The 27,196-nt window shown below is 42.3% G+C and overlaps 3 protein-coding genes across 5 annotated transcripts in view; all 3 read right to left on the bottom strand.

The window, feature by feature from the left end:
• The window catches only part of LOC145455084 (alpha/beta hydrolase domain-containing protein 17B-like), a 152,545-nt gene that overhangs the window by 19,488 nt on the left and 105,861 nt on the right, over positions 1–27,196 (bottom strand). The window lies entirely within an intron of this gene.
• Positions 285–27,196, bottom strand: part of LOC145455078 (uncharacterized) — a 28,078-nt gene continuing 1,166 nt past the window's right edge. Inside the window, exons 4-16 of one of the 2 annotated variants that reach the window (XM_080333026.1) lie at positions 26,975–27,099; positions 26,773–26,875; positions 26,543–26,709; positions 19,915–19,983; positions 19,706–19,844; positions 16,822–17,024; positions 4,508–4,633; positions 4,289–4,449; positions 4,005–4,179; positions 2,574–2,701; positions 2,298–2,496; positions 1,830–1,907; positions 285–1,514 (exon numbers count right to left, since the gene is read on the bottom strand). In XM_080333026.1, the coding sequence (XP_080189152.1) occupies positions 1,300–1,514; positions 1,830–1,907; positions 2,298–2,496; positions 2,574–2,701; positions 4,005–4,179; positions 4,289–4,449; positions 4,508–4,633; positions 16,822–17,024; positions 19,706–19,844; positions 19,915–19,983; positions 26,543–26,709; positions 26,773–26,875; positions 26,975–27,099 (1,888 nt within the window). In that variant the 3' untranslated portion in view covers positions 285–1,299. The remainder of the gene's footprint in view (positions 1,515–1,829; positions 1,908–2,297; positions 2,497–2,573; positions 2,702–4,004; positions 4,180–4,288; positions 4,450–4,507; positions 4,634–16,821; positions 17,025–19,705; positions 19,845–19,914; positions 19,984–26,542; positions 26,710–26,772; positions 26,876–26,974; positions 27,100–27,196) is intronic. The other variant, XM_080333027.1, reaches the window with a different exon arrangement.
• LOC145455091 (uncharacterized) lies at positions 4,653–8,382 on the bottom strand. The gene is made up of 3 exons (XM_080333040.1): positions 6,027–8,382; positions 5,786–5,884; positions 4,653–5,719 (listed from the first exon to the last, which is right to left on the bottom strand). Exons 1-3 carry the CDS (start codon positions 6,057–6,059, stop codon positions 5,531–5,533), a joined length of 321 nt encoding a protein of 106 aa, XP_080189166.1. The 5' UTR covers positions 6,060–8,382; the 3' UTR covers positions 4,653–5,530.

Here is a 27,196-nt window from a genome sequence, read left to right as displayed (position 1 = left end):
ACCAAGTAGTTCATAAGATGCAGCTGAAGCACTCCTTTTAAGATAAGACGCTGCCGCAGACTCTTCGAGCAGCAAGAAATGTATTCTTGCAATGCAATGTATTTGATAAAAGGCTCACTCTTTGATAAGAGACACCCGAAAAATCTTCAAGGTCCGATAAATGTATTTTCGCAGTGGATCCTGTGATGAAAGCAATCTCCAAGTATTTCAGAGTGTCTTCGCAGAAAATAGTACCATTCACTTGGAATTAGGGTTGCATTTAAAACAAATGATTGTTTAAACCCAGGGTTACCATACGTCCTCTTTTAAGAGGATTTGTCCTCTTTTTTGACTTTTTTGAAAGTGTCCTCGGAGGACGCCCTTTTGTCCTCTTTTTTGAGATTTTGTCCTCTTTTTTGAAAATTGAGGTCAGATTTAGAGCAAATTGCGCGTGATATGCCGTAAATTAGCACAGAAGTGACGCTCCGGCGGGTATTTCGGAGCGAAAAACGGTGATTTTAGCTCTGAGCGAAAAGATGACCTTTTTTTTAGTCATCCACCTAGCAATGCGGAGAGAAAAACGGTATTTTGAGCTCTGAGCGAAAAGATGACAAGATGACTTTTTTTTAGTCAACCGATCACTAAGTGGGAAAAATTCACCGATTCTTGAGAATTCTTCCCCGGTTTTGCAAGTCTCAAATTTCTGAAAAAGCGGCCTCTTTTCACATTTCCAAATTATGGTAACCCTAATATATGGCGTCGCTTATATATTCGTCTCAATACTAATTAGGTATATTGTTCATCTCACATAAGCATCAATCCCGTTTTGAGACATGCATAGTTTCATTAGTTGTGCTGATTGCGAATTTGCGGGTATACCTGTAATATACAGTAATTACGGAGAAAGCGCGGCAAATCCAGCCTGCACAGGTTTGGCGCATGTGTATAAACAATTAAACATGGTTAGGTTAGTTGGAAAAGGTGGTGCCAACCAAGCAACAATTATCAATTTTCTGAACGATTATCGTAAAATTATGTGAATTCAGCCATCAGTAAAAGCATAGCATCTCATGAAATACATCGGAACCGGAGCTGCTGTTCATAGAACCGGCTCCAGCTCCGATTCCTCTTGAATTTAATGTAGAGCTCCGGCTCCGCTGACAATGCAAGACTCCGGGGCCAAAGCTCCAAAGCCTTGGTCCCTATGTACAATATCGAACGGAAGTGTGGTACGAATGCCTGGATGACAGGCGCTAAGGTGAACAGTGTGAACACGGAAATTTACCACGATATCAGAGGGTGGAAGTCACGCCTCAGATTTTAGGCACATATAGTCATACGCGATGCGGCAGAGATACGAAATATCACGAATACGATGTACTGACGTTTTCTCTTGCGGTCCGGTCGCCTACTCCTCTCTTGGCCGATCGATTCGGATGACGACTTGAATTTCTTGGGTTTTCTATCGTTCGAGCATTGACGCTCAAACGTCACCCTTCGTTTTTTCTTCTTTGTTCTGCCGGTGCGCGGCTTCCCTACGTTACACGAGGTAACACGCTTCGATTAATCAGGCAAATTGCAGGGGTGCCAAGTGTCTATTTGGAACACGCGGATATCAAACTCAATTCGGAGTTTAGAAGGGGGAGAGAGATTGGGAAGTGCCGGTAGTTGACGAAATGCTTCTAGTAAAAACATACAGCTACAAGGGTATCTTCTTATGTGACTACTTTTCAAACTAATCCGTCCTGAAATGAATCTAGTCCACGATGACAATACAAGAGTGGAAAGTAGGTATATCTACCGAGATTTCCACCATAGAGTAAGGTGCTAATGAACCAATCGGCCCTTACTCGTACAAAATTTATTCTTCCACGCCAATCCCAGTGGGTGAAATCCACCTTTTTGCGCTTTCTTGTGTTGGTATTGCACTAAAACAGAACGCAGTCAACCCCTGGGATATATCCTCGTAATAGTTGGAGACGTCTCATTTTCACCCATTGGAATGGGTCTGAAAGCAAAATTTCGTACCAGAACCTGATTCGCACTTTGCACCCCACGCTACGATGAAAATCATCGAAATACATAATTTTTGTTGGCAGTGCATAATACTAGTATATAGTAGAGTTACATTTGTACTTGAGAAACAACAGTCAGGAATACCGCACATAACCTTGAAATTTAAGACAATAACATCATATGTGTTCTGTACGTCACTATAGATACGTGACATCACGCCATTGCTAGAATTTTCTTTTCATCTCCCAAATATTTATCCCCTTTGATACGCCTAAAATGCCCCAAATCAACTATTTCATTACTCTCAGTCGGTTCATTCTGCGCGCAGTCGGGAAGAACTTTAACTCCTCCGCGTGACTTGACTTTTGCGATCAGCTCGCATTTTGCGGCGACTGGCCTCGGAGACGAAAGAGAGCTTTTAAACGTCTTTTTCAAGCGTTCGGTGGCTTGATTGCCGGACGGTTGTGGGATGTGCCATTCTGGTATTTCTTCCTGTGAAACCTGTACTCGCCGAGGCGATGCGGTAAACGCAGTAAGCAATTGGCATTGACTCAGGCAAGGTTCGGCACGATAATTACTTTTCCTGGCGGCGGTCTCTTCGGCGCCATATTAGCAACTGACGCGTTATTTCCGAGAGGCATATGCTCCACCATCTCTTGCAAGCTCAATGCGTCCTCTTCGGTGAAGAAAGTAACGTCTGATATGCCTACGCATTAAATAACAATAGAGCATTACGTATGCCATAGAATCGTCCGAGGCATTAAGATCCGGCATAGAAGCATTATACATATTTGAAGTGACGATGATATAACTTGGGGCATATACTTTTCGAACCAAAATCCCAGCTTTAAACAACTTCTCGATAGGCAAGAATAAAAATTCCGAACGCAATATAACTTCAAAGGGTTTGTGTATACAATGCTTGCATTACTTTAGTTGGCGTTTTTCGGCCTAAAAATAATCATTTCATATTTTGAACAATTTCAAAGCAACTTCCAAACTGACATATGTGACAATTCTGATATTGCGCAATCCAACGTATACAACGTCTTTATTAGCTCCGTTGCGCGATTTAGCGTTTTTCGAGGAAGAATGATATCATATTTTGCGTTTTGAAGCATTTTAAAACAGGTTAACAATGAATTACTAATGAGCCCATATCAGCAGCCAGGACCATAGATTAAAGCGATATTCAACATTGAAGGGGCACTGCACTCCAAAATGATATGCTCTCAAATTGAAGGGCGAAACGAAAAAGATTTTTGGCCGCAGCCGTTTTCTTCAGAACGCCACCGTAATGGAGCTGCAATTTACTGAAATTTCCACGGCGACTTCACGTTCCAGCAGTCACGCAGAGATCGAACTTTATATGGTTGTCAGCAGATGTTATGGATGAAATATGTCGTACACGACAGAAATAGAATACACTACGCCCGATTTTGACATAAATTTCTTGACTGAACATCTTCCGTAGAACGCGGTATCCAAAACACCTTGGCGTGTATGACATATTTCCTTCATAGCATCGGCTGACAAAATATAAAGTTCGATCTCAGCCTGAATGCTGGAGCATGAAGTTGCTGTCGAAATTTCAATAAATTGCAGCTCCATTACGGTGGCGTTCTGAAGAAAACGGCTGCGGGCCCAATGTTCCCTCTAAGCTGCGCACGTGCGCAAATGCGCAGTGCTGATACGGTCTCTCCGCGCAAAAAATCTAATAGCGCACAAACAATCCGAAGTGATGACCTATTTTTTAGTCGGTACGCACAGTTGTCCAAGTGTCTGCGCAGTGAGTTGGTGAGTGTGCGCAGACTCGTCAAAAATTAGAGGGAACATTGGCTGCGGCCAATTTTTTGTTCGTTTTGCCCTTCAATTTGAGACCACATCATTTTTAGAGTGCAGTGCCCCTTTAAGACAAGTTAATGCGTTCGGTCCAGTGATGGGTAGTGGGTAATAGGAACAGTGCGATAAACACATAGCAGCGGCATCAAACCGCAAATTTCACATACTTTCCTGGGCCATCGTTTTGTGTTCACAGCATCTCTGCGAGCAGCATTTGTCACCGACTTGGTCTTTATTATTAGCAAACAGCGACGAATGACGGCTGGAACTGGGGGCACGACCCTCCGGCGCGATTTCAAAGCACTCCGCTATTACGGAGTTGTCGTGAATCTTTCGCGCCCCCTGAGGATGAAAGAATAAGATGACGCAATAAATATAATCGTCTATTTGTATGCTGTGCGATTGAAGATAGCATCATGATTTCGTTTTTTATATTCTCTTATTCCACTACCTGTTGCACAAGCCTTTCACAAAACCTTGAAACCCGGAACACCTCTCCGGTTCCGTCCGGAGCGGAAGATGGCGGAGGAACGACAGGCGCATCCGTAGATTGAGTGTGCGACTCGTGAAGCACCTCTCGTTTTTTCAGTCCGGTTTGTCCGCTTGGGATAGCTACAAGATACAGTTCGCGTGGCACGTGTGTAAGATATTGAAATTGATTTTGTCCTACATTCATCCCGCAGTCTTGACATTTTAGTTCGAATGTAAGCAATCGAGCGAGCGGTGATGTTGTCCGGCGGGCAGTTTGAAATCAACGGCTCCATAGTCAGATGTCGTGTTGTGCTGCTGGATGACGCTGAACAGCGAAAATTCAGTCGGAAATGCTCAATAAAAGCAACCGCGGTTCTCACATAACATGCCAGGCATTTGGGAGTAAAAGTTGATCAATGGCATGACATCAAAGACACGCGGCGGTGTTGTTGTAATTTGTGGTATCCGTGGTGTTTTTGGACTACGATGGTCGTTTACGCCAGGACCGTGTTCTTTAATATGATTCCGTTGCTGCCGACTTGTAGCGTACGTGGCGTTTTGAAAAGCATAGAAGTGGGTCATGCACTTATGGCGAGAATGTGCCAAGATGAACTACAACACTTGAGAAGGAATTGTGGAGTCTACCTCGGTACGACTCGAACACGTATCGGTGTTGCAGCTGTGGATCATACAACTACGCTATCCTGCCATACACGCGGGTGCAATCAGTAACGAACAGCAACGTCCTCATCTAGGACGGGAGTCAAGGCGCACTTGCTATCTGGCATTGTGGTTATGCCGCTGAGCTCATATCAGGCGCTGCACTCCTGCAGGGAGGCTGTATGCGTTGTGTATAGGGGTCGTGGAAACACCGAACGAATTTTAGAAATTAAATTCCTGGCGCATATGCGCCATTGACGACTCGACAACTTAAATAAAGTAACCACTGCGTATCAGCTGTGTAATTGAATATATTTTGAGACGCATGGAATGCTTGGCACATAGGGACAAACGTATTGAATTGTTGAAGATAAATAGTATAGAAAATACATATATATTAACAATCGAAAATATATTCATATACAAAATAAATGAGCGAAGACATTGCAGAGACATGATTTTGATGTTTCCCAAAAAAAATATGATCGATTTTCTATGAAAGCGACTATATAAATATATAAATATAAATGAAAATAAATGTATCACAGCATCACAGATATTGTCAACACAAGTCCCTTTTCAGAACGTACTTCGCTTGGATTCTATACGCCAGACAATTGAACGACGCGGGCGTCTGGATGACATGATATGACCTTATCAGTTTTCTTGCCAATTTTTTCGCGTGTCTGCCATTCAGGCTATTTGCTTTGGCGCGTAGTAACACATTCACGTGTGTCTTCAAGGGCATTTCCTGCAAAGAAATCAACGTCGAAATTTACAAACACCACACAAATTTTTAACAGAATCATTGACTTACGGTAACAGAATACTCTTCGGGGACAAACACCAGACTGCTCAATACTGCGATCAGATTTTTTTGACCATCGCGCCCAAACATACACGCAGAAACGCCAGCCTGTAAAATATGTAGAGTTGCACATTATACTGCTAGCAGCTCGGATATATCAACTATGTGTGTGCATAATATGGAACTATATATGTAACATTGTAACATTGATAACCAAATATCCCGCAAGCAAAGGAAAAAGCGAATTTACCCTTTGGCTGATTTGTTTCGTGAACTCGATCATTTTATGCAGAACAAGCAGTTTCTTTTCCTCGGACGTGATCCCAAGAACTGAGGCCAGCTTTTGGTCAACATACCAGAACCTTTTATAGTCGATGTTGCTGATCGCTGCCAACTAAAATTTGAGCATAGCATTTCATTGACTACCCGTTATCGATATTTGATTTAAGCCTATTCCAGTGGTTCTCAAACTTTTTTTAAACACGACCCCTTTATGATAGTGAAAAATTTCGCGCCCCCCTTATCGTCATATCACATAATGCATCTCGAATGATATCAATCCCAACGGATAGTTTCATGGCATGGAAGGTTATGACTGTTGATAATAGAATTCTCAAATATGAAATTAGGACTATATACACAGAGAGCGAAAAAATATTTCAGTTTACCGCAGCTTCACGCTCCCCCCCCCCCCCAGTTTGATAACCACTGGTCTATTCCATGTAATTGAATGGTAGGTAAAATATACGATATTGAAGTCTAGAAGAGTGAGTTACCTTTGTGATAAAATGATCAGGATCACCCACGTCGAATTGACCAGCTAACTGTCGGATATGCGAGCACTGAAGTTCCAAAGGCTCGTGCCTTATGCCGACGAGGCTACCGAACGCGCCGCTTATGAAGATCGAAGCCAGTACGAATTGAATCATTTTGCGTGCAATGTCGGAAAATTGCGATTGTTGGTGTACTCGGAGGGTTGGAAAGATGAAGTGATGGTGATTGGATGCAACGGCAGTGCGTTATATACTCGAATGGAGAGGATAGAAAGTGAACAGAAATAGCGTCCCATTTGAATGTTTCGATATTCTTGTGTTGATATAGTAACATCTCCATATATGTTCGATTTTGTTCAATACAAAATTTTCTTAAAATTTTTTAGCAAACACACGCACACCCAAGAAAGCAGGTTTCGCTAATTACCCCTTGTATATCGGTTTTCGTTGTCTTAACTAAATCAAATATTGACTAAATATCGAAGTAAACAAATCAGACTATACGAACGAATTAGATTATCATATTTAGTGACTGAGTACACAAAAGTTGATTTATTACGAGCTTCCCGATTCTAAAAATAATAAATCGACTATATTAGCACACTTTCCCTTACTAAAGATCCGCAATTGCGAGGGTGAAAGAATTACGCGCGTGACCCTACAGAAAATCCCCAAAAGTGCAATTTTAGCTTTTTTAGCTCGTTACCTCGCTCATTAATAACGCTGCCCGGCTTCAGTACGTAAAAAGAGAACAGTAATGAAAATATTAGGATGATGTCGTTAAATAGGTAACGTTTCAAATTAAACATTTTAAATCCTAATTTGGCCGAAAAATGTCTCCATTAGTTTTCAATTTGACGGATATAAGCTAGGTTTCCACCCACACTGTCGGAAAATCTGACAACGACATATTGCTAGTTTTATTCATAATTTGTGTACTATTAAAATATTTCAGTGCACTTACATACAATCCGAAATACTGAAGTTCGGATTAGCACTGTGTAGAAAATCGAATCACGAGGTACAGTATAAAGCAGTAATTCCCAAACTGTGTACCGAAACAGATTCTCAGATGTGCCGCTGATCTTTTTGTAATTTTGGAAAATGTCTTTTTAAAAATGAGGCAAATACGCATGCATGTTAGCATATTCGACTTGAAGCGCTCGAACTGTTTGCTTACATTCGACAGCTTCACAGCTGATGAATAAGGACGTGCTGTGACGATGACAATGGAACCATTCGTGGTATTGCCGATGTAATTGGGGATTGTCACGGCATAATTGGGAAATGTGCTGAAAAACGTTTTATTTTCTTTCTCGCTCCTAAGGAATCAACTCACGAATGGGGCTGGGCACAATGATTCGAGTACTCGAATCTGAATCGAGTATTAATTTTAATGATTCGAGTCGAGTAGTAAAAGACGATTTTTTCGAGTAGGCCTACTGAAATTATACGCTCCTCACCACGGAAAGTTGATTTATCAACGAGGAGTTTATCAACGATCAACGAATTTATGCTAATTTCACTATTGAAGCCTTGGAACCTTGATTGGCCGTATCGTAGCATACGAAACATGAAGTACAAAGCTACGAACGTTACTGGAAATAGCACATTTCCGAAGTCATGATCACCCCACAATATTGTCACCAAGTGCAATGAAATCGGTTTGGTCGAAAAAAATAACAAAGTATCCTTAATATGATGGACAACAGGCATTATATTCTTTGTGGTCGGTTAAGAGGTACATATTTGAACTTTGACAAATAATATTCTGCTATGACGTCATAATGAGTGATACTCGATTACTCGACTCGAAGCATTTTACGTGATTCAGAATCGATTTTGCCCAGCCCTACTCATGAACAGAATATTGCTCCCGCAAAACGGGAGCACGCTGTCTGGACTTCAACTTGCAGTCCGCTATACTTCTCATGATTTGTTTTTCACAACGTTGGATGGGTAGTTGAGTCCATTTCGAAGCAGTAAACCAAGCAATTATTCTACGGAAGAACAGTTCATTGATTCACGAAACGCCCGTCTTTCAAAACGCTGTTTCCACAAATATGGATGAGCTATATGGCTGTCTCCTTCCAAATCCTTTACCCCGGGTGCAAAAGCAATCAGAATTTTACTGTCACGTGCATGGTGCATCTTCCCGACTATGTGAATAGAGCATATTTTTGTTTTGACCGCAATTAAAAGCTGTGCACGAGAGAGACTGCTCGGAATTGGCGACGAAATGCGACATGTTTGTCAATAATGCAACCTCGTTACAGTCGTACATATGTTCGTATAAAATAAATGATCATGGCCATCGCATTACTACGTACATTTTGTTCAAACAGCAACTTGCTTGTAAGTGTGCCGCGTTTTGGTTTGTATATTTCTATTGTGTCACAAGTATGGCTGGTGGGCACAATGATTTGAGAACTCGAATCTGAATCGAGCAATAATTTTAATGATTCGAGTCGGGCAATCATTTTAATGATTCGAGTCGAGTAGTAAAAGACGATTTTTTCGAGTACTGAAATTATACGCTCCTCGCCACTGCAAGTTAATTTATCAACGAGGATTGTGATTTCGATACCATTTTCTACTGCGGGAGCCTTGAAACCGTGATTGGCCTATCGCAGCATACGAAACATAGTACAAATCTACGAACGTTACTGGAAATAACATATTTCTGAAGTCATGATCAATGATCATCCTACAACATTGTCACTAAGTGCCATGAAATCGTAATGGTCCAAAATACACGAAAGTAGCTTTAATGCGATGCATAACAGGCATTATATTCTTTGTGGTGTCATTCATAACAGGTACATATTTCAACTAGGACATATACTACATTCCGTTATGACGTCATACTGAGTGATACTCGAGTACTCGACTCGAAGCATAATATGTAATTCGGAATCGAATCACTCAAATACTCTCTTTTGCCCAGCCCTAGTCACAAGCCTAAAACGTTTGGGAACCACTAGCATAAAGTAAACTGAACAGTAGGAGTCAATACACAACGTTCCTGCTGCATCTCCGCAACCTTACTTGGTCGTCTCGTCGCATCGTACATTGTGTGTCTTGAGGGGATAGAAATGACAGAACCCTCGGATATACAAATTATAATCACTAATTTAAATACCCGAGTGAAAATATCAAAAGAGCCAGTGAGTATGGAGATGTCACCGCTCTGCTGTTGAAATCCCTTGCAAGTCGGTAAGTCAGCAACAATTTTTAATTTTGTGCTTTTAAATCATGTGAATTTATTCAACGCTCAACGGATCGTATAGGTATATCTTGTGAATACATTGGAGTCGTAGCTGTCTTTGAAACAACCTGCTGCAGCTCCCCTTGAAGTTCGTATGCATCTTAATTTCGATTCCACTCATAATAGGAATGCAAATATACTTTCTCGAGAACCAAATTGAAAATGGTAAATGAATACATATTATACATGCATGTATATCATGGCCGATAGAGAAATTGGTCCGAGGTAAGGATACTTCCTCCAGTAATTCATATAGTAAAATACTTTCCTTACTCCCCGCCTCTCACTTAACAAACCTTATATTTCTACGCATTAATAGATTAGGTTCTGTTCGTGTAATCACTAATCTTTAGGCTAAATAGTTGGACTATACAGAGCCCTGTTTCATCACTTGAAACGTTATCACGACGTTCCACGATTTTGGAGCATTCGTACGAAATAGTGGTCATTCTGTAATATACTTAGATGAGATGAGTGATATTTAAAATCGTTGCAGTTGCCACTGATGCGTCGCAAGAAATTGCAAAGGAGTGAACAAACTGCGAGTGCTTTCGGTTTACCTTGAAAAAGTATTTGGTAAGAGGTAATGGTACCACTTTTACTTCGGTAAAATCGGCGAGACTGATATCTCAAGGGAGGTACAGGCCTGCGAAAATGCAAATGCATCTTGATCAAACAAGAAATCACGACACACGCGGGTCCAATTTAGTGACTAAAATCAACCAGAAACAGAGACAAACATGAATTCAAGGTTCGTAATTATGGCAACAGTCGAACGGATCTAATACAAATACAGTTTTGTTTTAAAACGTGAATTCCGCAACTTCTTCGGGAAATTTTCCCGTACGATGTATTGAATGTAAATATCCTTGAACAAAGCCGCTTCGCTTATCGTATCGAAATTAGCTCGTGTGACGGTGTACATTAAAAAAAGAACTATTTTGGTTCTAGCGACGTGTATAGAGTGCAGAAAAGTGGAATTGTGCAATGAAATGCGGGAGTATTCACTATTTATGCACGGGGCCGGACGGAACAACCATTGGCACCTGAGTAGATATATACATATAATTTGTTAGCAAAACTTTTCTTCTTTTTTGTTTCACGCCTATGCTAACAGCATTTGATCCAAATGTTACGACTGGTATGGAAGCTATAGATTGGTACCGCGGCATAACTGAGGAACATATACCTCAGATTATCCAAATTTCTAAACATCTGAAATGATAAACATACATCAGATAAGTTCCTTCAAAATGCATAGCAGGCTTGACCGAGGTATCTTTGGTTTTTGCTGATGTCGACCAATGAAATCTATTTTCAATCGTGTCAAATGCCATTTATACAACGAGGGATTCGACAATTTACATTTCTTCGAGATATTTCATACAGTTTGATAAGGACAATTGCCGGAGAAAGTGTTCCGCCGCGTAAAAGACGGGTGAACGGAAATATCTGACGGTTATGGGGCTTAGCTAAAAGTACATTATCGGCAACTTGCATCACTTTCTGAGTGGGTTTTATTACTACATCAGCGAGTAATAGTAATACTATTATTACTAAATATGGTATTGTGTCCGAGGTCCCTGAAAGGGGAGCCATTATAATCTCCAGTACAGACAGTGATATAAATATTTCGATCCAAGGCTTATGATTACAGTTTACAGTTATTTGGTATATTGAAAATTAAAATAACCGGTCAAATAGACTTGTCAAGCAGTGTTGTTATGATTATTACTGTTTTTATAGAGTGGCGCTTTCTTAATGCGCGAGAAGCATTACGTTATCGACCACGTAAGACTCAGATTACATTTCTGCATAGTTTCCGAATTCCCCTCTCAATTTATATGAAGGAATATCACCAAACTTGGTTGGTAAGATTTAAGAAGTTCGCGCGACAGAGGACATGGCTATTTGGAACGATTGTTGAATTCAAATCCATTTATTATAATTCTAGATCAGGGGTAGGCAACCTTTTTGCTATTCACAGCCGCATTTCGATAACTTATGTAGCCTACGGCCGCATTCCAGTGCATAAGCCGTAATCAACTAATCGGGCGTCAAATACCCATGTTAAACTGTCCATTTCCGTTGAATTCCGGACTAATCTACTTACTCATATCGGCTTACTATATACACACCGAAATCGCGAGTTGACATGTTTCGGATAACTACTGGGAAACGTTATGGTCGCGCGAAGCGCGAAAATTCATTCAGATTCACAAATGAATTTCGTCATTATTATTAGTATATTCACATATTGCAATCAAGTATTTATCCTTTATCACCCCATGTGATCAGATTCAGTGGTGGAGTTCATGGAGGTAGCGTCTTCGGATATTTAGGGCATGTTGCACAACATGATGATGTATCTTCGGGTGAACTGATTGTTATTGGTCACTTTGTTGCATGCTATTATTTCTTGACCTCCCATAAGGATTGTCGGTAGCCTATAGCGGATATATATTGGATCGCCTGAACCAGTGGTTCCCAACCTTTTTGGTTGTCGGGGCCGGATTTCCAAATTTAGAGTACGAATGGAGCCGCATGAAAACGCTCGAGTATAGGCTACTTATAACGAAAATTCAAAGGTAGGTAGCCTACCTGTCCTCTCATGCCTTGGACGGCTTTAGACATAACTAATAGGCCTATCCCTCATTTCAGCATTCATATACAGAAATTGCCCATAGCTATTCGTGGAAACAAACAAACAACAACTGTCGTCTATTATATTTTGTGGCATACTTAGAGGTCAATTAGAGCCGCAAGAATGCTACCTTGGAGCCGCATGTAGCTTTGAGAGCCACGGTTGGGAATCACTGGCCTAGACGTACCAGAAACAAATTTCTTTCGTGAGAAGCAAACTATTCCAACGGTATTTCTATATGGGGCACATCATTTTTATCTACGGTTCGAGTCTGCACTGTGGGACTCAGATTGCAAAGGGCTCTACTATGAAGTGGAGGATTGAATCGCGCGCGGCGCGAAGTGAATTTCAAGATTATTTAAAATTCTATTATTTAAAAATTCAATTTGCCTGTTGTCGACGGGCGCCAACATATACTAATTAAATTACGTGTCACGGCCGCACAAATTTTCTTCAACGGCCGCATGCGGCCCACCCCTGTTCTAGATCATCACCAATTAACCAGTCGAATATTTTCGAATTGTTATGAATAAGATCGAAAAGTTGATTAGGGTTTCAAGCCATTTTTGCTTACTTCATATAGGAGCCTTTCGTGGAAACACGCAGTATACTTATAATTTAATCGGATGATAACAAAATACCAGTTCATAAATGTGAGGCTTCACCTTGGAAAGGCTCATCGTGCTGTTCGGTTGAAACGCAACTGCGTGATATACCTATTGCTCAATTGCAAATGAACCTATAAATATTGGATATTGACTTGTCATTTCAGAAGGACGCGCTTTGGATTTCGAACCTCGTGTTAAATATGGCCGTATTACCGTTCCTAAGTTTGTAGCGTAATAATTATATCGCTCCAAAATAACTTTCAATATCTTGAAACGCTGTCACATCACTCGATGAGAACGTTCATTTTTCTTCGAAACTGGATGCACGACAATAAGATTACGAAATCCAGCGAAATATCTTGAAGTGCCTTTGCACATTCAAAAATTCTCATGTATTGCAACCAACACATTAAAAACGTGCCTTGGCAACGTCTAAACTTGAAGCGAATACGGATCGACACGGGGCCTACGATTACTAAGTAATCGTAAGTCCCGGTCGACACATGCAGAAAGAACTTGCAGCTAGTGTCGATTGGTATGTCAATCCTGTCAATTTCATAATATTCCCGTGATAACTCATCAAGGCATCAACAGAAAATTTAGGTCATTATTCGCCGCAAATGTTTCATTTGTCCATTGAGAGATCTGGGATCTGAGAGAAGTGTGATGCCTTCTGTCGGGTCAATTGTGCGGCAGTTAGAAAGTTTGAATCTTTTTTGATATTGATGACGTCAAACAAGACGGTGCTTACACTGAAGCGATTGTGTAGTGATAGTTCATTGTTATGCCATTACCATATTATCACACTAACGCGGGGAGTGTTCAAAGCGATCAGTCAACATTGTGAAGCGCTTTAAAACCAAAATAAGTGATGGGGCGCTGTATGATTTCTGGAATTCCCGGGAACTGATCCCGTCACCCGAGTTCAAAACATTAGACAGTAATTGTAATAACATACAGCACAGCGATGCAGAAGAGAATACACGTTGCTTTCTCGCAATGTCCGGCGTTTGGTAGCAACCAATCCTCAGTTCGCCGAACACAGTATCTACGCGCGTCACCAATCAAGAATACCTCTAACAAAAATCGCGGACACTCGGGTGCGGTAAAAAAATAAGGGAGGGTAAAAACCCCGTACATTTAACCACGAAGCATGGCCGATATAAAACCAGCCTGGTCACTCAACTTGACCTTAGAGATGGAGAGGACGGGACAGCGGTAATATCGGTTACAATGTATTATGCAAGGGCCCTCTTAATTTGTTTCATAACGGCAGTTGCTTGCAATAAAAACAGGAGACGAACTAAAAAATTCACAATGAAAAACCACGGTATTACTTGTTCCCAAATACATAACGTCGTGGATTGGCTCGAAATGAAAAACGGAAAGGTCTGTCGCTGAAGTTACGACAGTCGAATACATTGGAAACGTGAAGGTTTCGTCCCGCCTTTTCGTTTTAGGAAAATTGGACTCTAACAAGGAAGTACCAAAGAAGACTTGACCCGAGCGCGAAACTCCGAAACTTCGTTCTACACCCAATGCAACATCAGTTGCTGACCGTCATTCATTTGAAAATGATCGTCACCAAAGCTCGCCAGGTGAACTCTTTGTTTTTGAGGTAGTGTCCCATTAGGCTCCGGTCATAAAGGAGGAATATATTTTTGTGCTTGATGTTTTTCTGCGGCATATACACCGACTCATGATATACATACAGACGATCTGTGCAATGTGCATAGTATCACAGTGGTGGGTGAACAGAACACTGAACTTCAATCTTGATGGGCGTAGTCTTTGCAGAGATCATCGGTCCGCAACTCAAGTTTTTGTGCTTTGCTCATGAATATCTATAGGCCAAAGCCGGGATTACAACGATTGGGTGCTACATACAACAAAGATTTTAATCTCGACTGCTTACACATAATCCTATTCGTTATTTAGAAGTACAAAAGATGCTTCAGAGTCAAAGACGCGAAAGGTTCCGAAGTCGACGTTGGCGTGAAATTTCTAAGTCTCGGAACAACGAAACATGATAAGAGAGCAAGAAAGTTGTTGAAAACTCTGCGCCGGCAATATTCCAAGTCCAAGGTCAAGCGACGGTATCTCAGGCAATACGGCAAGAATTTTGATATTCCGAGACACTTCAAGTGCGTCAGCTTCTTGAGAGCTGTCCAACGAGTTCTAAAGTCGTTAGTGACGAGGAAATCTTGCGAAGCTTGAAAGGGCGAGGAAATGCTGAAAGCGATAGTTCTTTTATGCAGTAGTTTTGCAGTGTTTCGGTTCCACTCTGTTCCTCACCGTTCACGCAGACGTTTACCAACCGCCGGGTCATTTTTAGACATGTATACATCGATGATTAACTTTCATAGTATTACTGTACGATGGTGTAAAGCAGTGTTCCCCATACTTTTTTGACACAACACCCCCCTGGGCCGCAATAAAGATAGCAACGCCATCTAACCACCTCATACTCTCAAGAAAAAGTTGTTTGGTTCATTGAACACAATGCAAATTGCATAATGCACACGCACACTCGCACAGTCACTGCACTATCGCTTAGTAGACGGCGTCTCTTCCTACGAAAAACGAAAGAGTTAGCCTCGCAACGAGCCATATGTAGCCGTAAAACAAGCTCTCTTGCCTGCCTGCACGTGGCCTTTCTCAATGCAATTTCTATCTCGGCAATCAATCTCTATATACGCGATTGCCAGTTGTTAGTCTATCACCGCGCGTATCGGTTATATTTCTAACCTGTATCGAGTGAGCTTAATATAAGACGGCTATTTCTTATATACTTGCGCCTTAAAATAGGATAATGTTTTACTGAAGATAGAGCCCTTCGTAGTGCGGACTGGCCAGTGTGTACTATGCAGGCAAACGTCTGAAAGTCACCACGGTTCGGTATTTAAGAGACGATCACAGCGGAAAGTAGCTGGTTGTAAGCAATATCTGAGTGAATTTATGCGCGCCAATTAGCATCTTGATATTCTGAGACGTATAGTCACTTATATTGTTATTTCACTAGGAGAATTTTATCGATACAAAACCTCAAACACGCAGAAGCCCACCTGCTGCTTTAGGCAATATATTTATCTGTGGCAAATGACGTTTTAATTCAGTGAATATTATATAGCGTCGTCTCTATAGTCGCGTCGGGAGTTTATCTGGGCTCATCCTCCCTGTGTCGCTCGTTACTACGCTTTACATGCAATCTCAGAGAAAGACCCGGCGAAGGGCGTGTATACGAAGAAGCGAATAGAAATAGTGGAAAGCGTCAAGAATATAAATATAACAGTCGAAAGATCAAGATCGAACACTGTTACAATGGGCAGTAGAGCCAGGGCGGATGCTAGATTGCTATACTATACTTGCTTAAGAGACATTACTTGTTCGTTTCGACATTCTCCTATCTGTTCATTTCATCGCATTGTGTTTTGTGAATCGTATCGTGTCTTGTGAACCGCATTGAATCTTGTATATCGCTGGTACATTGTGTCATTTGTATAGTATATTCATATTGAAATGAACCCGATATTTTCGGCTGGCACCCGTCATGGGTAATCGCCAGCAACTATGTAGAGAATTCAAAAGAACATCGTATAATGTGTTATTTGTGTCTCTTCGGCGAATGAAAATGTGAAAGTTTACGATTATTGCATGGGCAGCCGCATCCTTTGGGATTTGGTTCGTCAGGCAGAAAGAAAGAGCCTCATGCCAATGCACTGATAACAATATCTCTTCTCAGTCAGACATACCGGTGTAAGTGTTCTTCACTTCCAAAGTCCTCAGTATGAGAGAAGATCCGTCGGCGATTTCATCATGAACGGTGCCGCTACGCCTATCGCGGCGCGCCGAAAGTCTCGGGACCCGGTGGGATTTGTGACCGGTGTCCCCTGGAGTTCGCTGGGCGTAATCCAGTGCTTCCTCGTAACCTTTGCCACCGACCATTTGAAATAACCTGCGCCGCGATAAACTGGTATCAAAAGTCGGTTTCATAGCTTTTCAATGTACGCCAGCATAAATGACTTTGAATTAGGGATATTTGCCTTCGGGCACTTACGACAGTCAAATTGCCACAGTCAAATTCAACTCATCCTTTATCTCAATGCTTATTGTTTAGGTCAGTGGTTCTTAACCTTGCCCACAGCGCCCCCCAGGGGGCGCTGGCGACTTTGAAGGGGGGCGGAAGCGCTCAGGGGGCGATATGGGGGGCGCTTGGCTCAGGGGGCGGTATGGGGGGCGCTGGAGAAAAATGGCTTCGCAGTAGATGATGTGGTGATAGGACTTATCCTTAATGAATATTCAGGGCAAATTAACACCGAAAACTTCGTTACATATAGCGTTCAAAATACATATAGGTTTAATTGTCCATGGGCGCCTAAATGACTGACACCGAATGTTCCTGTCTTGGCAATCTGAACCCCAGAAGACGAATTCCATCTGACAGGGAAAAATTATATGTCAGTGAGGAAATACCAATCTGAAATTGGTGCGTCTTTTAGTTTAGTACGATTGGACGACAGGGATATTCCTGTTGGGCGATATCCCCATTGAGCGATTCTATATTTTTTGATATTGCAGACAGGGGGTCACGAAATAACATCATGCAACGAAGTCATACCAACGGGCTCGCCCGCCCGAATATGTTTAATTATTAGTAACGGGCCCTACAGTTTTCAAGAAACCTCACAATGTTCGCTTTAAGTTTTGATGAGTCTGCGCACACTCAACAACTCACTGCGCTGACCCTTGGACAACAGTGCGTAACGACTAAAAAGAGGCAATAACTTCGGATTTGTTGTGCGCAACGTAGATTTCCTGTGCGCAGAGACCGCGTCAGCACTGCGCACGTGCGCAGCTCAGAGGGAACATTGCACCTCACTCAGCTCTACCGGTAAATGTGTTTACATGAGCAGAGAGAGGATAAAAATTGATCTCAATTTACATGCAATTCCCAATGATATTGACCAATTTAATCAATAATTAGTGAGATTTTTCGCGCTTCGTGCGACTAGGCGAGCATAGCTGCCTCAGTAAATGGACACCCAATGTAGATACCTAATAGGCTATCAGCCAATAGCGGACAGCCTAATGGAGGTCTGGGAGTGAAGTCCCCCGGAAGTTTGGTTTATCACCCGATGGGGGCCCTGGACCAACGTTTTTTGTTTGGAGGGGGGCTGACGAAGTGCTGTTGCGGCCCTGGTAACGAATAATTGTACCTGCGGGCACGCCCGAATATGTTTAATTATTAATTACGTGCCCTTTATTTTCCTATACAACAGCTCACTCAGTGCTACTGGTAAATCTGATTACGTGGGCTGAGAGGATAAAAAGTTTATAGCGAGTTATATATGTAATTACCACCTTTCCATTCATGCATTATAGAAAATTTTGGTACCTAGGGCGACCAGGCCACACAAACTTTGCTGACCATCAAAATCACGATATGGGGTTCGTGGGGGCGAAGATCTCAGAGGATCAGTTTATCACGCTATGGGTGCGCAAGGCAATCGTTTTTAGAGGGGTTGACGAAGTGCTATTACGGCCCTCCCTCTTACTCATTGTCTTTATTACATTCCTTACAATATGAAGTTGGGGGGCGCTGGAGCACGATAATTTTTGAAAGGGGGCGCTGGAAGAAAAAAGGTTAAGAACCACTGGTTTAGGTTGTTCTCAGTCACGCATGTTCATGTTCAATGCACAGAGAGTGCGCCTAAAAACTTAGACAGAACCCATAGTATATATAGATGGATGTGATTGATATGCTCGAGTCGTCGTTTAGTTAAGTTAAAGAGTTCGCCCTAAATATGATGTGGTCTCAAATTGAAGTAAAGACGTGAAAAACATTGTAACAACAGCCATTTTCTTCAGAAGAAATCCGCCGTATTCGAACTGCAGCTAAAATATTTTCCCGAAAGGGACCGAAGCAATGCATTATCCAATAACCCAATGCATTCATCGATGTGGTATCGAGGTCACTCGTAATCGTTCTTAACCCTTCGTGAAATTTCTTCTTCACGGCTGCATCTTTCGACGCAACCTAGACAGTTGAGAAATTTTTGATAGTGTCAGCCGATATTATTGAAGGAACTGCGTTATCTTACGAACCACCGCGGTTAAGTTACAGCATGTAGATGTAAGTGTTCATCGCGGCCTATAAATTGCCAACCTTAATTTAAGACCACATCGTATTTAGACCGCAGTGTGAGTGAGCCCCTTTAATAAAAACCAAACTTGCGTTGAGGTGGTAGTGCGTTTTCAGTACACAGGATTCGACAATACGTCTGCCCGATAACGACTGTCAATAAACAATTCAACATAGAAGTCGAAACACCTTTAAAAAGTGGGCCGTGCATTAGTCGGCACATACGGAATTATGATAAATAATATCGGCCTGGTGTAAATGACCATTGTAGTCGAAAAACACCATAAATACCACAAACAACAACCGTGATGATCACACAAACTCATAATAATTAATCATCAGACACGAAAAATAGTTAGCGGCATTGTAAGATTGTGAGATAGGCTACACCGTACACTTGCATCATTCCGCAGAAGGGAAAAGTGGTTTTACACATTGCAGTAACAGCATTGCCGACAATAATATGAAGCTAGATCCGACATTTAGCAGCTTACCTTGACCAAATCAGCGACAGTGGCACGACAAACATGCTAGCAAGGATTGCGATGTAAGTGATGATGACCAGGGGAATGGCGTAACCGGCGATGTTACCCATAAATGCAACCAAATCGAATTGCTCTATTGATGTGACGCCTGAAAATGCACAGTGTACTGCACACCGCGATCTGACCGTACACGTCGCCACAAAGGTAACTTTAATTACCTGTTGCAGAGCCGTCAGCGGGTTTCATAAGACCGGCGATTGCAATCGCGCCTACAAATCTTTCGATTCCTGAGTTGGGAATGATGTGCGTTAGCGCGGGTCGGAGTGATAGAAAGCTAGGTTTTGTGAAGACATGAGAGGAAATGCACATGACCTAATTAACATAAATCTAAAGAGGATTCAGATGGATGATAGGACCTGGAGTCGCGGTTTCCTCAATATCATAAAAGTGATTATTGCATGATGCATACTCATCGTATAGGTATAGGGTTAGCATACCTTGAGACCCCGAAAAGATGACACTTTTTACAAATCGCAAAACTTATATAATCGGATGAGAAAACGGGTAAATTGGAAGTTTTGACTCGAAATACTGCTGTGTTGAATAAAAAATGGTAATCTTTCCTAATGCTAATCGGCTCCCGCCGGCAAATCCGCGGTAAGGATATTTTTTAGTTATCATAACCGCCATAGGCGTCGAAATCGAGATTTCGCGTTATTTATGGCGTTTTTCAGTTCTGCCTGTACAATAGGGTTGTTAAAAAAAAACTTTTTTTACCAAATCTCACTCGCCTAATGACTAAATCGTCAGGTTGTCCAAGAAAACGATGCACACCAAATTTGACTCAATTCCAACCAGTAAAGGCCGTGCAATCTTGAATTGAAATTTTTAATTTATTAATAAAAATTAAAAAAAAAGTCTCAAATTTTTCCATCAATCCCATGAAATTGTTGAACTGTCTACAAAAAAAAAATCTCAAATTTTTCTGTCAACCCCATGAAATTGTTGAGCTGTCTTCAAAGACGATGCAAAACAAATTTGAGTCAATTCCGACTAGTAGAAGCGGAACTATTTGAGTTTTTCGTTGATAATCCCCGGATCAAGGATAATCCGACAATTATCAACGAAAAACGCGAATAACTCCGTTTCTACAAGTCTGAATTGACTCAAATTTGTTTTGCATCGTCTTTGAAGACAGTTCAACAATATCATCGGGTTGATGAAAAAATTTGAGATTTTTTTAAAATTTTTATTAATAAATTAAAAATTTCAATTCAAGATTGCACGGCCTTTACTGGTTGGAATTGAGTCAAATTTGGTGTGCATCGTTTTCTTGGACAACCTGACGATTTAGTCATTAGGCGAGTGAAATTTGGAAAAAAAGTATTTTTTGAACAACCATACTGTACAATCGCCTGGCTGTCAAGGCTACAAAGGAGGACGAATTGACAAAACGAGGACATTTGTGCGTTCTCAGAGAAGATTTGCGATTTATTAAAAAAGGAGGACAAATCCTCCCAAAAGGCGGTCGTATATGGTAACCACGATAGTAGGGCCGGGGATTGCGTGATAAATTTGCTAAGGCCGGTAAGTCAATGCATAAATGCAAAAGGAATTAATCGAATCCGTAATTATTAATCCGGATTTCATAGAACTGCATTGCATCCTAAAAGCTATACATCTCTACATACAAGCCAAGATAATGTAGTGAGATCATATTTTGGAATATATGCAATTATTTGTTAACAAGCATGCAATTGTTGGTTGGAATTGAACCAAATTCGGTGTGTAGGCTTAAATTAGGTAACCGAACAATTTTATCAAGTAGCCAGTAGCCTACGATTTGAGAAAAAAAGTCATTTTTGAAGACCCCTAATGCAGTGTTCGTCAAAGCATAGGCGCCGACTTATTTTTTTTTTACGAGGTGGCGAGGTCTTGTGACGTCATAATTGTTCCATATCGATGACGCCATCGTCGCACTAAAACGCACTTTACTACATGCCGCTGGTGTACGACTGTACGTACAATGTACATGCAGCGTTAAACCATTCGTGTGACGTTTTAAAACCTGCCCTGCACTCAATAATATCAAACCATGCAGTCGAGTTATTAAATGGTATCTTAAAACGGTGCGATCATTCGAAAGTGTGGCTGCGCTACCAGTCCATCCGACTGAATGCATCGAACAATGGAACAAATTCCGAATTTACGTCACTGAGAACTTGGAGTAGCATCAATGTTATTCACGCGCAATTCGCCGTGTGAGCAACGAAATACATTACGCACTGGCCTGGCAAGTTCGCAAGTAGCTAAAGACAACTCTCGAATATGAGGTTCCAAGCGGACAATAATGGTGATTACAAACGCGAAATCGCGCAACCAATCAGTAATTGTCTTTGCGGTTTCTGGCTTCGCGTTGAGTAGCTCGCATCGCGGCAATTGTTTGCAGATTATATCAGCGGTTTTGGCGGCATTTCCCGATTTACGTTGGCGAAGTATCGTTAAACTATAGAAATTAAACATGGAACGGCAACGACCGATTTTGCAGCTTCGTTCCGCTTCGCCGGGGCTGGAGTGGAGTGGAGTTTTGCGTAAGCGACTGTAGGATTTCTGGCAATCCAAAAGCTATCTTCCCGAGCGCAGAAATTATTGAATCTGGTCTTGATCGAAAGCTACTGTTGCACCGATTCCGAAAACATAAATTAAAATAATTATCAGGCAGTGATCCACCTAGAATCCGTCCTCCAAGTCTGAAATATCGGCATTGTTCGAACAATCGGAGAGTCGCAACGGGTCATTGTTATGGTCATTGTGTTGCGGTTACCCGATTGTTCTAAACCAGTGGTTCTTAACCTTGCCCCCAGCGCCCCCCAGGGGGCGCTGGCGATTTTGAAGGGGGGCGGAAACGCTCAGGGGGCGATATGGGGGGCGCTGAGCTCAGGGGGGCGGTATGGGGGGCGCTGGAGAAAAATGGCTTCGCAGTAGATGATGTGGTGATAGGACATATCCTTGATGAGTATTCAGAACAAACTAACACCGAAAACTTCGTTGCATATAGCCTTCAAAATACATATAGGTTTAATTGTCCACGGGTGCCTAAATGACTGACACCGAATGTTCCTGTCTTGGCAATCTGAACCCCAGAAGACGTATGTCAGTGAAGAAATACCAATCTGAAATCATGTGCGTCTTTTAGTTTAGTACGATTGGGCGACAGGGATATTCCTGTTGGGCGATATCCCCGTTGAGCGATTCTATATTTTTTGATATTGCAGACAGGGGGTCACGAAATAACATCATGCAATGAAGTCATACCAACGGGATCGCCCGCCCGAATATGTTTAATTATTAGTAACGGGCCCTGCAGTTTCCAAGAAACCTCACAATGTTCGCTTTAAGTTTTGATGAGTCTGCACACACTCAACAACTCACTGCGCTGACCCCTGGACAACAGTGCGTATCGACTAAAAAAAGGTAATAACTTCGGATTTGTTGTGCGCAACGTAGATTTTCTGTGCGCAGAGACCGTGTCAGCACTGCGCACGTGCGCAGCTTAGAGGGAACATTGCACCTCACTCAGCTCTACCGGTAAATGTGTTTACGTGAGCAGAGAGAGGATAAAAATTGATCTCAATTTACATGCAATTCCCGATGATCTTGACCAATTCAATCATTAATTAGTGAAATTTTTCGCGCATCGCGCGACTAGGCGAGAATAGCTGCCTCAGTAAATGGACACCCAATGTAGATACCTAATAGGCTTTCAGCAAATAGAGGACAGCCTAATGGGGTCTGGGAGTGAAGTCCCCCGGAAGCTTGGTTTATCCCCCGATGGGGGCCCAGGACCAACGTTTTTTGTTGGGGGGGGGGCTGACGAAGTGCTGTTACGGCCCTGGTAACGAATAATTGTACCTGCGGGCACGCCCGAGTATATTCAATTATTAATTACGTGCCCTTTATCTTCCTATACAACAGCTCACTCAGTTTATCGCGACTTATATATGTAATTACCACCTATTCATCCACGCATTATAGAAAATTTTGGTACCTAAGGCGACCAGGCCACACAAACTTTGCTGACCATCGAAATCACGATAGGGGGTTCGTTGGTGCGAAGCCCTCAGAAGTTCGGTTTATCACGCTATGGGTGCGCAAGGCAATCGTTTTTAGGGGGTAGACGAAGTGCTGTTACGGCCCTCCCTCTTACTCATTGTCTTTATTACATTCCTTACATTATGAAGTTGGGGGGGGGGCGCTGGAGCACGATAATTTTTGAAAGGGGGCGCTGGAGGAAAAAAGGTTAAGAACCACTGTTCTAAACAATGCCGATATTTCAGACTTGGAGGACAGATTCTAGGTGGATCAGTGCCCGACCAATATTTTAATTGATATTTTCGGAATCGGTGCAACAGTAGCTTTCGATCAAGACCAGATTCAATAATTTCTGCGCTCGGGAAGATAACTTTTGGATTGCCAGAAATTCTACAGTCGCTTACGCAAAACAATTCTCCACTCCAGCCCCGGCGAAGCGGAACGAAGCTGCAAAATCGGTCGTTGCCGTTCCATGTTTAATTTCTATAGTTAAACTGCGCGCAGCGCGAAGAGACTTAAATATTAATTAAAATCTCTCAAAAATTTGGGAGTCAATTCGTAAATTTGATTTGCATGTCGACGGCCGCCAACACATACTAATTGAATTAGGTGTTGACGGCCGCAAAAATTTCCTTCTACGGCCGCAGGTTGGCCAACCTGAGCTTGAATTAATTCCACTTCCGGGAGCACGCCGCGATCTTATCAATAGATATCCACTGTCTACCAAATGCCCGATATAGTTGTTCTCGATACGAGTACGCCTAGCAATCAAGTTTATCGGAATATGGAAGGTTCCCGGTTCAAACGAATCGAATAAATTCAGAATTTGTGCCACCCAGTATCTCGAGTTGCATCAATATTTGACAATGGCATGGCATGGCCTGCTCCACGTTATAACGAAAGGGACACTGAAAAATGATACTGTGCGACAATTTCTGAGTACGAATGTATCAAGCAGTCTACGCGAAATATAGATGATGACAAACGGCAAAGCGTGTATTCTAATCAGTATCGCCACGAATGGGTTTTCAGTCTGACACCGTATTGAGTAGCTTTCGTCGCGACAATTATTTGCTCAATATATCGTTGTTTACGCTGTATTGCTGCATTTCCCGATTAACGTCACTGGCAAAGAGAAACGAATATGCGCAGAAATGAATTCCAATTCGCAGGTACACACCAACACACGTGTCAATTTCGCGCTGCGATTACCAACACTATTAAGAAGCTAGCTAGATCAAGAATGGTTTTGTAAACGAATATGGGCACACATAATTTAGATTTTAGAAAGCTGAACGTCTATTTTGGCACCTGGTAGGGAGAAGAGATCTAGGATGGTGCTTCTCATCACACGCTAGGCGCGTAGCCAGTCGAAAAATTAGTGGGTTAGGATATTTTTCAATTTTACCAATATGGCATCAATTCCATTCGGGTTAACGGTTAAGTACATGTGTAAATGACGATCATATAATCTCTTCGTGTTGACGATTTTAGGCTTATGATAAACTTGCCAAAGAGTACTGAAGTGCTGTCAATTAGCGAGTCCCTCATATCTGTTGAACAATTGAATACGCACTGTAAGCACACGTATTACGCAGCCTCGGCGACAGTTTTCGTAAATCAAAATGTCCGAACCTGATGGCACCGATTTCATGTGGTTCAGACCTTAGAACTCAAGCCAAGATACACATCTTCTGATCGTTACGTTGAAGTACTAGCTTGAATCAATTACGCACGTTGAAGTATGTTTGCAGCGATTCGATGTTATTCAGGTTCGCGATGTCGCTCTTTAATCAATATGACATAAAACAATCACTAATCAGCGTAAACTCGACCGCATTGTCTCCAGACCAGCGAGAGATAGGAGCCAAAGCATCCTAGGCCCGAGACGCGTTAGTTAGGCCAGCAAGGATATCTTTCGCACCAAGCCGATTGCTGAGCTAATGTGTAGGCCATCAATGATACCGTGCATACCGGGCAGAAGCCGCCAACGCAGATGCGATTGCGCAGGCAAGCGATGACATGGTGTGAACTGGGCCTTGCAGTTGCGATTGTTCAGTCAAGCCAGCGGAACCAGGCTTGTTTGGAGACGCGATAAATCAGGCTAGCGACGATTGCCACGCGCATGGGAATGAATGACCAATTTCGCTACCATCTCAGCGGGAGATCATCACAGACTCTTCTCGCTAATTGACAACATGCTTCTCACAAATTGGCCGCGCCGAACATAACACAATTATTTAATAGGAACTGAATATTAGAGTTAGAATTGTGATTTCAAAATGACGGGGTTTCGCGTTTCAAATAGGAGGTCCGGCTCCCGTGGCTACACGCTTGGCAGGCGCGCATATCGTAATTGAAGACGTCTCCAACGAGGTTGCATCGATTCGCCTGATTAGTGATTACTAATTACTGGTCACAAATCACTTGGGCGTTTCAGCATTTTGTACGAGGTGGCCGCAGCCTCGTGAATATGGTGACGAGGTGGTCGCCCCGCCCCGTAAGTAGCGTTTTCCAAGTCAATGAAAGTAAGAATCATAGGCCTGGTTTTCCTTATAAACGAAAACTGTTAAGTAGTAGTGCAAGTAGGGAAACATACTTGAGCACTCCGAAAAAGTAATTCTTTACTGAACACATCTCCAAGTACATGCCTTCCTATTCGACAACAGAACAGTGATATGTAACCGCGCACGAATTTGAATCAAAACCGCATATTCTGGGGCGCGAGCTGCGTATGGATACGCGGTGACTTACCGAAAGCGAAGCAACATGATACGGATACGATGGTCGCGAGCAGATCCAGACAGATTGTCATTTGCCGGTCGAGCTGAGAGTAGTCGCTCCATTCGTCATGCCACGAGCGAGTTTGCGACCAAATATAATGTAGCGCGCGGAAGCCAATCGTGGAGGCGGCCTTCTCACTGAGAGAGTTTCAATGTCACTGATGCGGTCGAAAATCGCCAAGTACTACTAGCACCTCATACCCCGGTACTTCCTCCGATAAGGACAATTCGATGGGGGCCTCTCGGGCCCGCACAGTGCGGATCCTTCCTGGGCGTGTGCCGATTGAGCCCAATATTCGAATGCCTGCAACGGATGATGTCTTTTGTATATAATATGTATTGTAAGCCTATACAATAAGTTTCAAATGATTCGTGTATTGATTTTGTTTGTGGCAAATTTCACCTTTTGCTGCGAACAAGGTTCCTGTACTGACCCAAGTTTGGACATAAGCCGCCAGAGCTTCAAACGGAGACTCTCCACTTTGCAGCATAACTTTGGTTTTACTATTCGCTAAGATCGAGGATTTCCTGTTGGCGAATAGACAAGCGTTAATAAACATGGCGGAGTTTTAGCTATAGTATGTTAAACAGTTTGCCAAGTTCATTGTAAATACAGTCGCCAATG

This window comes from Botryllus schlosseri, chromosome 14, assembly GCF_051294905.1.
Source record: "Botryllus schlosseri isolate E-star chromosome 14, Bs_hap1, whole genome shotgun sequence".
NCBI classification, from domain to species: domain Eukaryota; kingdom Metazoa; phylum Chordata; class Ascidiacea; order Stolidobranchia; family Styelidae; genus Botryllus; species Botryllus schlosseri.
The sequence above is the reverse complement of the archived record's forward strand: the minus strand, read 5'-3'. Positions and strand labels throughout refer to the sequence as shown.

Excerpts from the sequence above, each read along its gene's own strand:
- LOC145455091 (XM_080333040.1), bottom strand. The coding sequence starts at position 6,059 with ATGATCGAGTTCACGAAACAAATCAGCCAAAGG. Across the intron at positions 5,885-6,026 it reads CGAAACAAATCAGCCAAAGG|GCTGGCGTTTCTGCGTGTAT; the intron begins GTAAATTCGCTT and ends CATATTTTACAG. Across the intron at positions 5,720-5,785 it reads CCGAAGAGTATTCTGTTACC|GAAATGCCCTTGAAGACACA; the intron begins GTAAGTCAATGA and ends ATTTCTTTGCAG.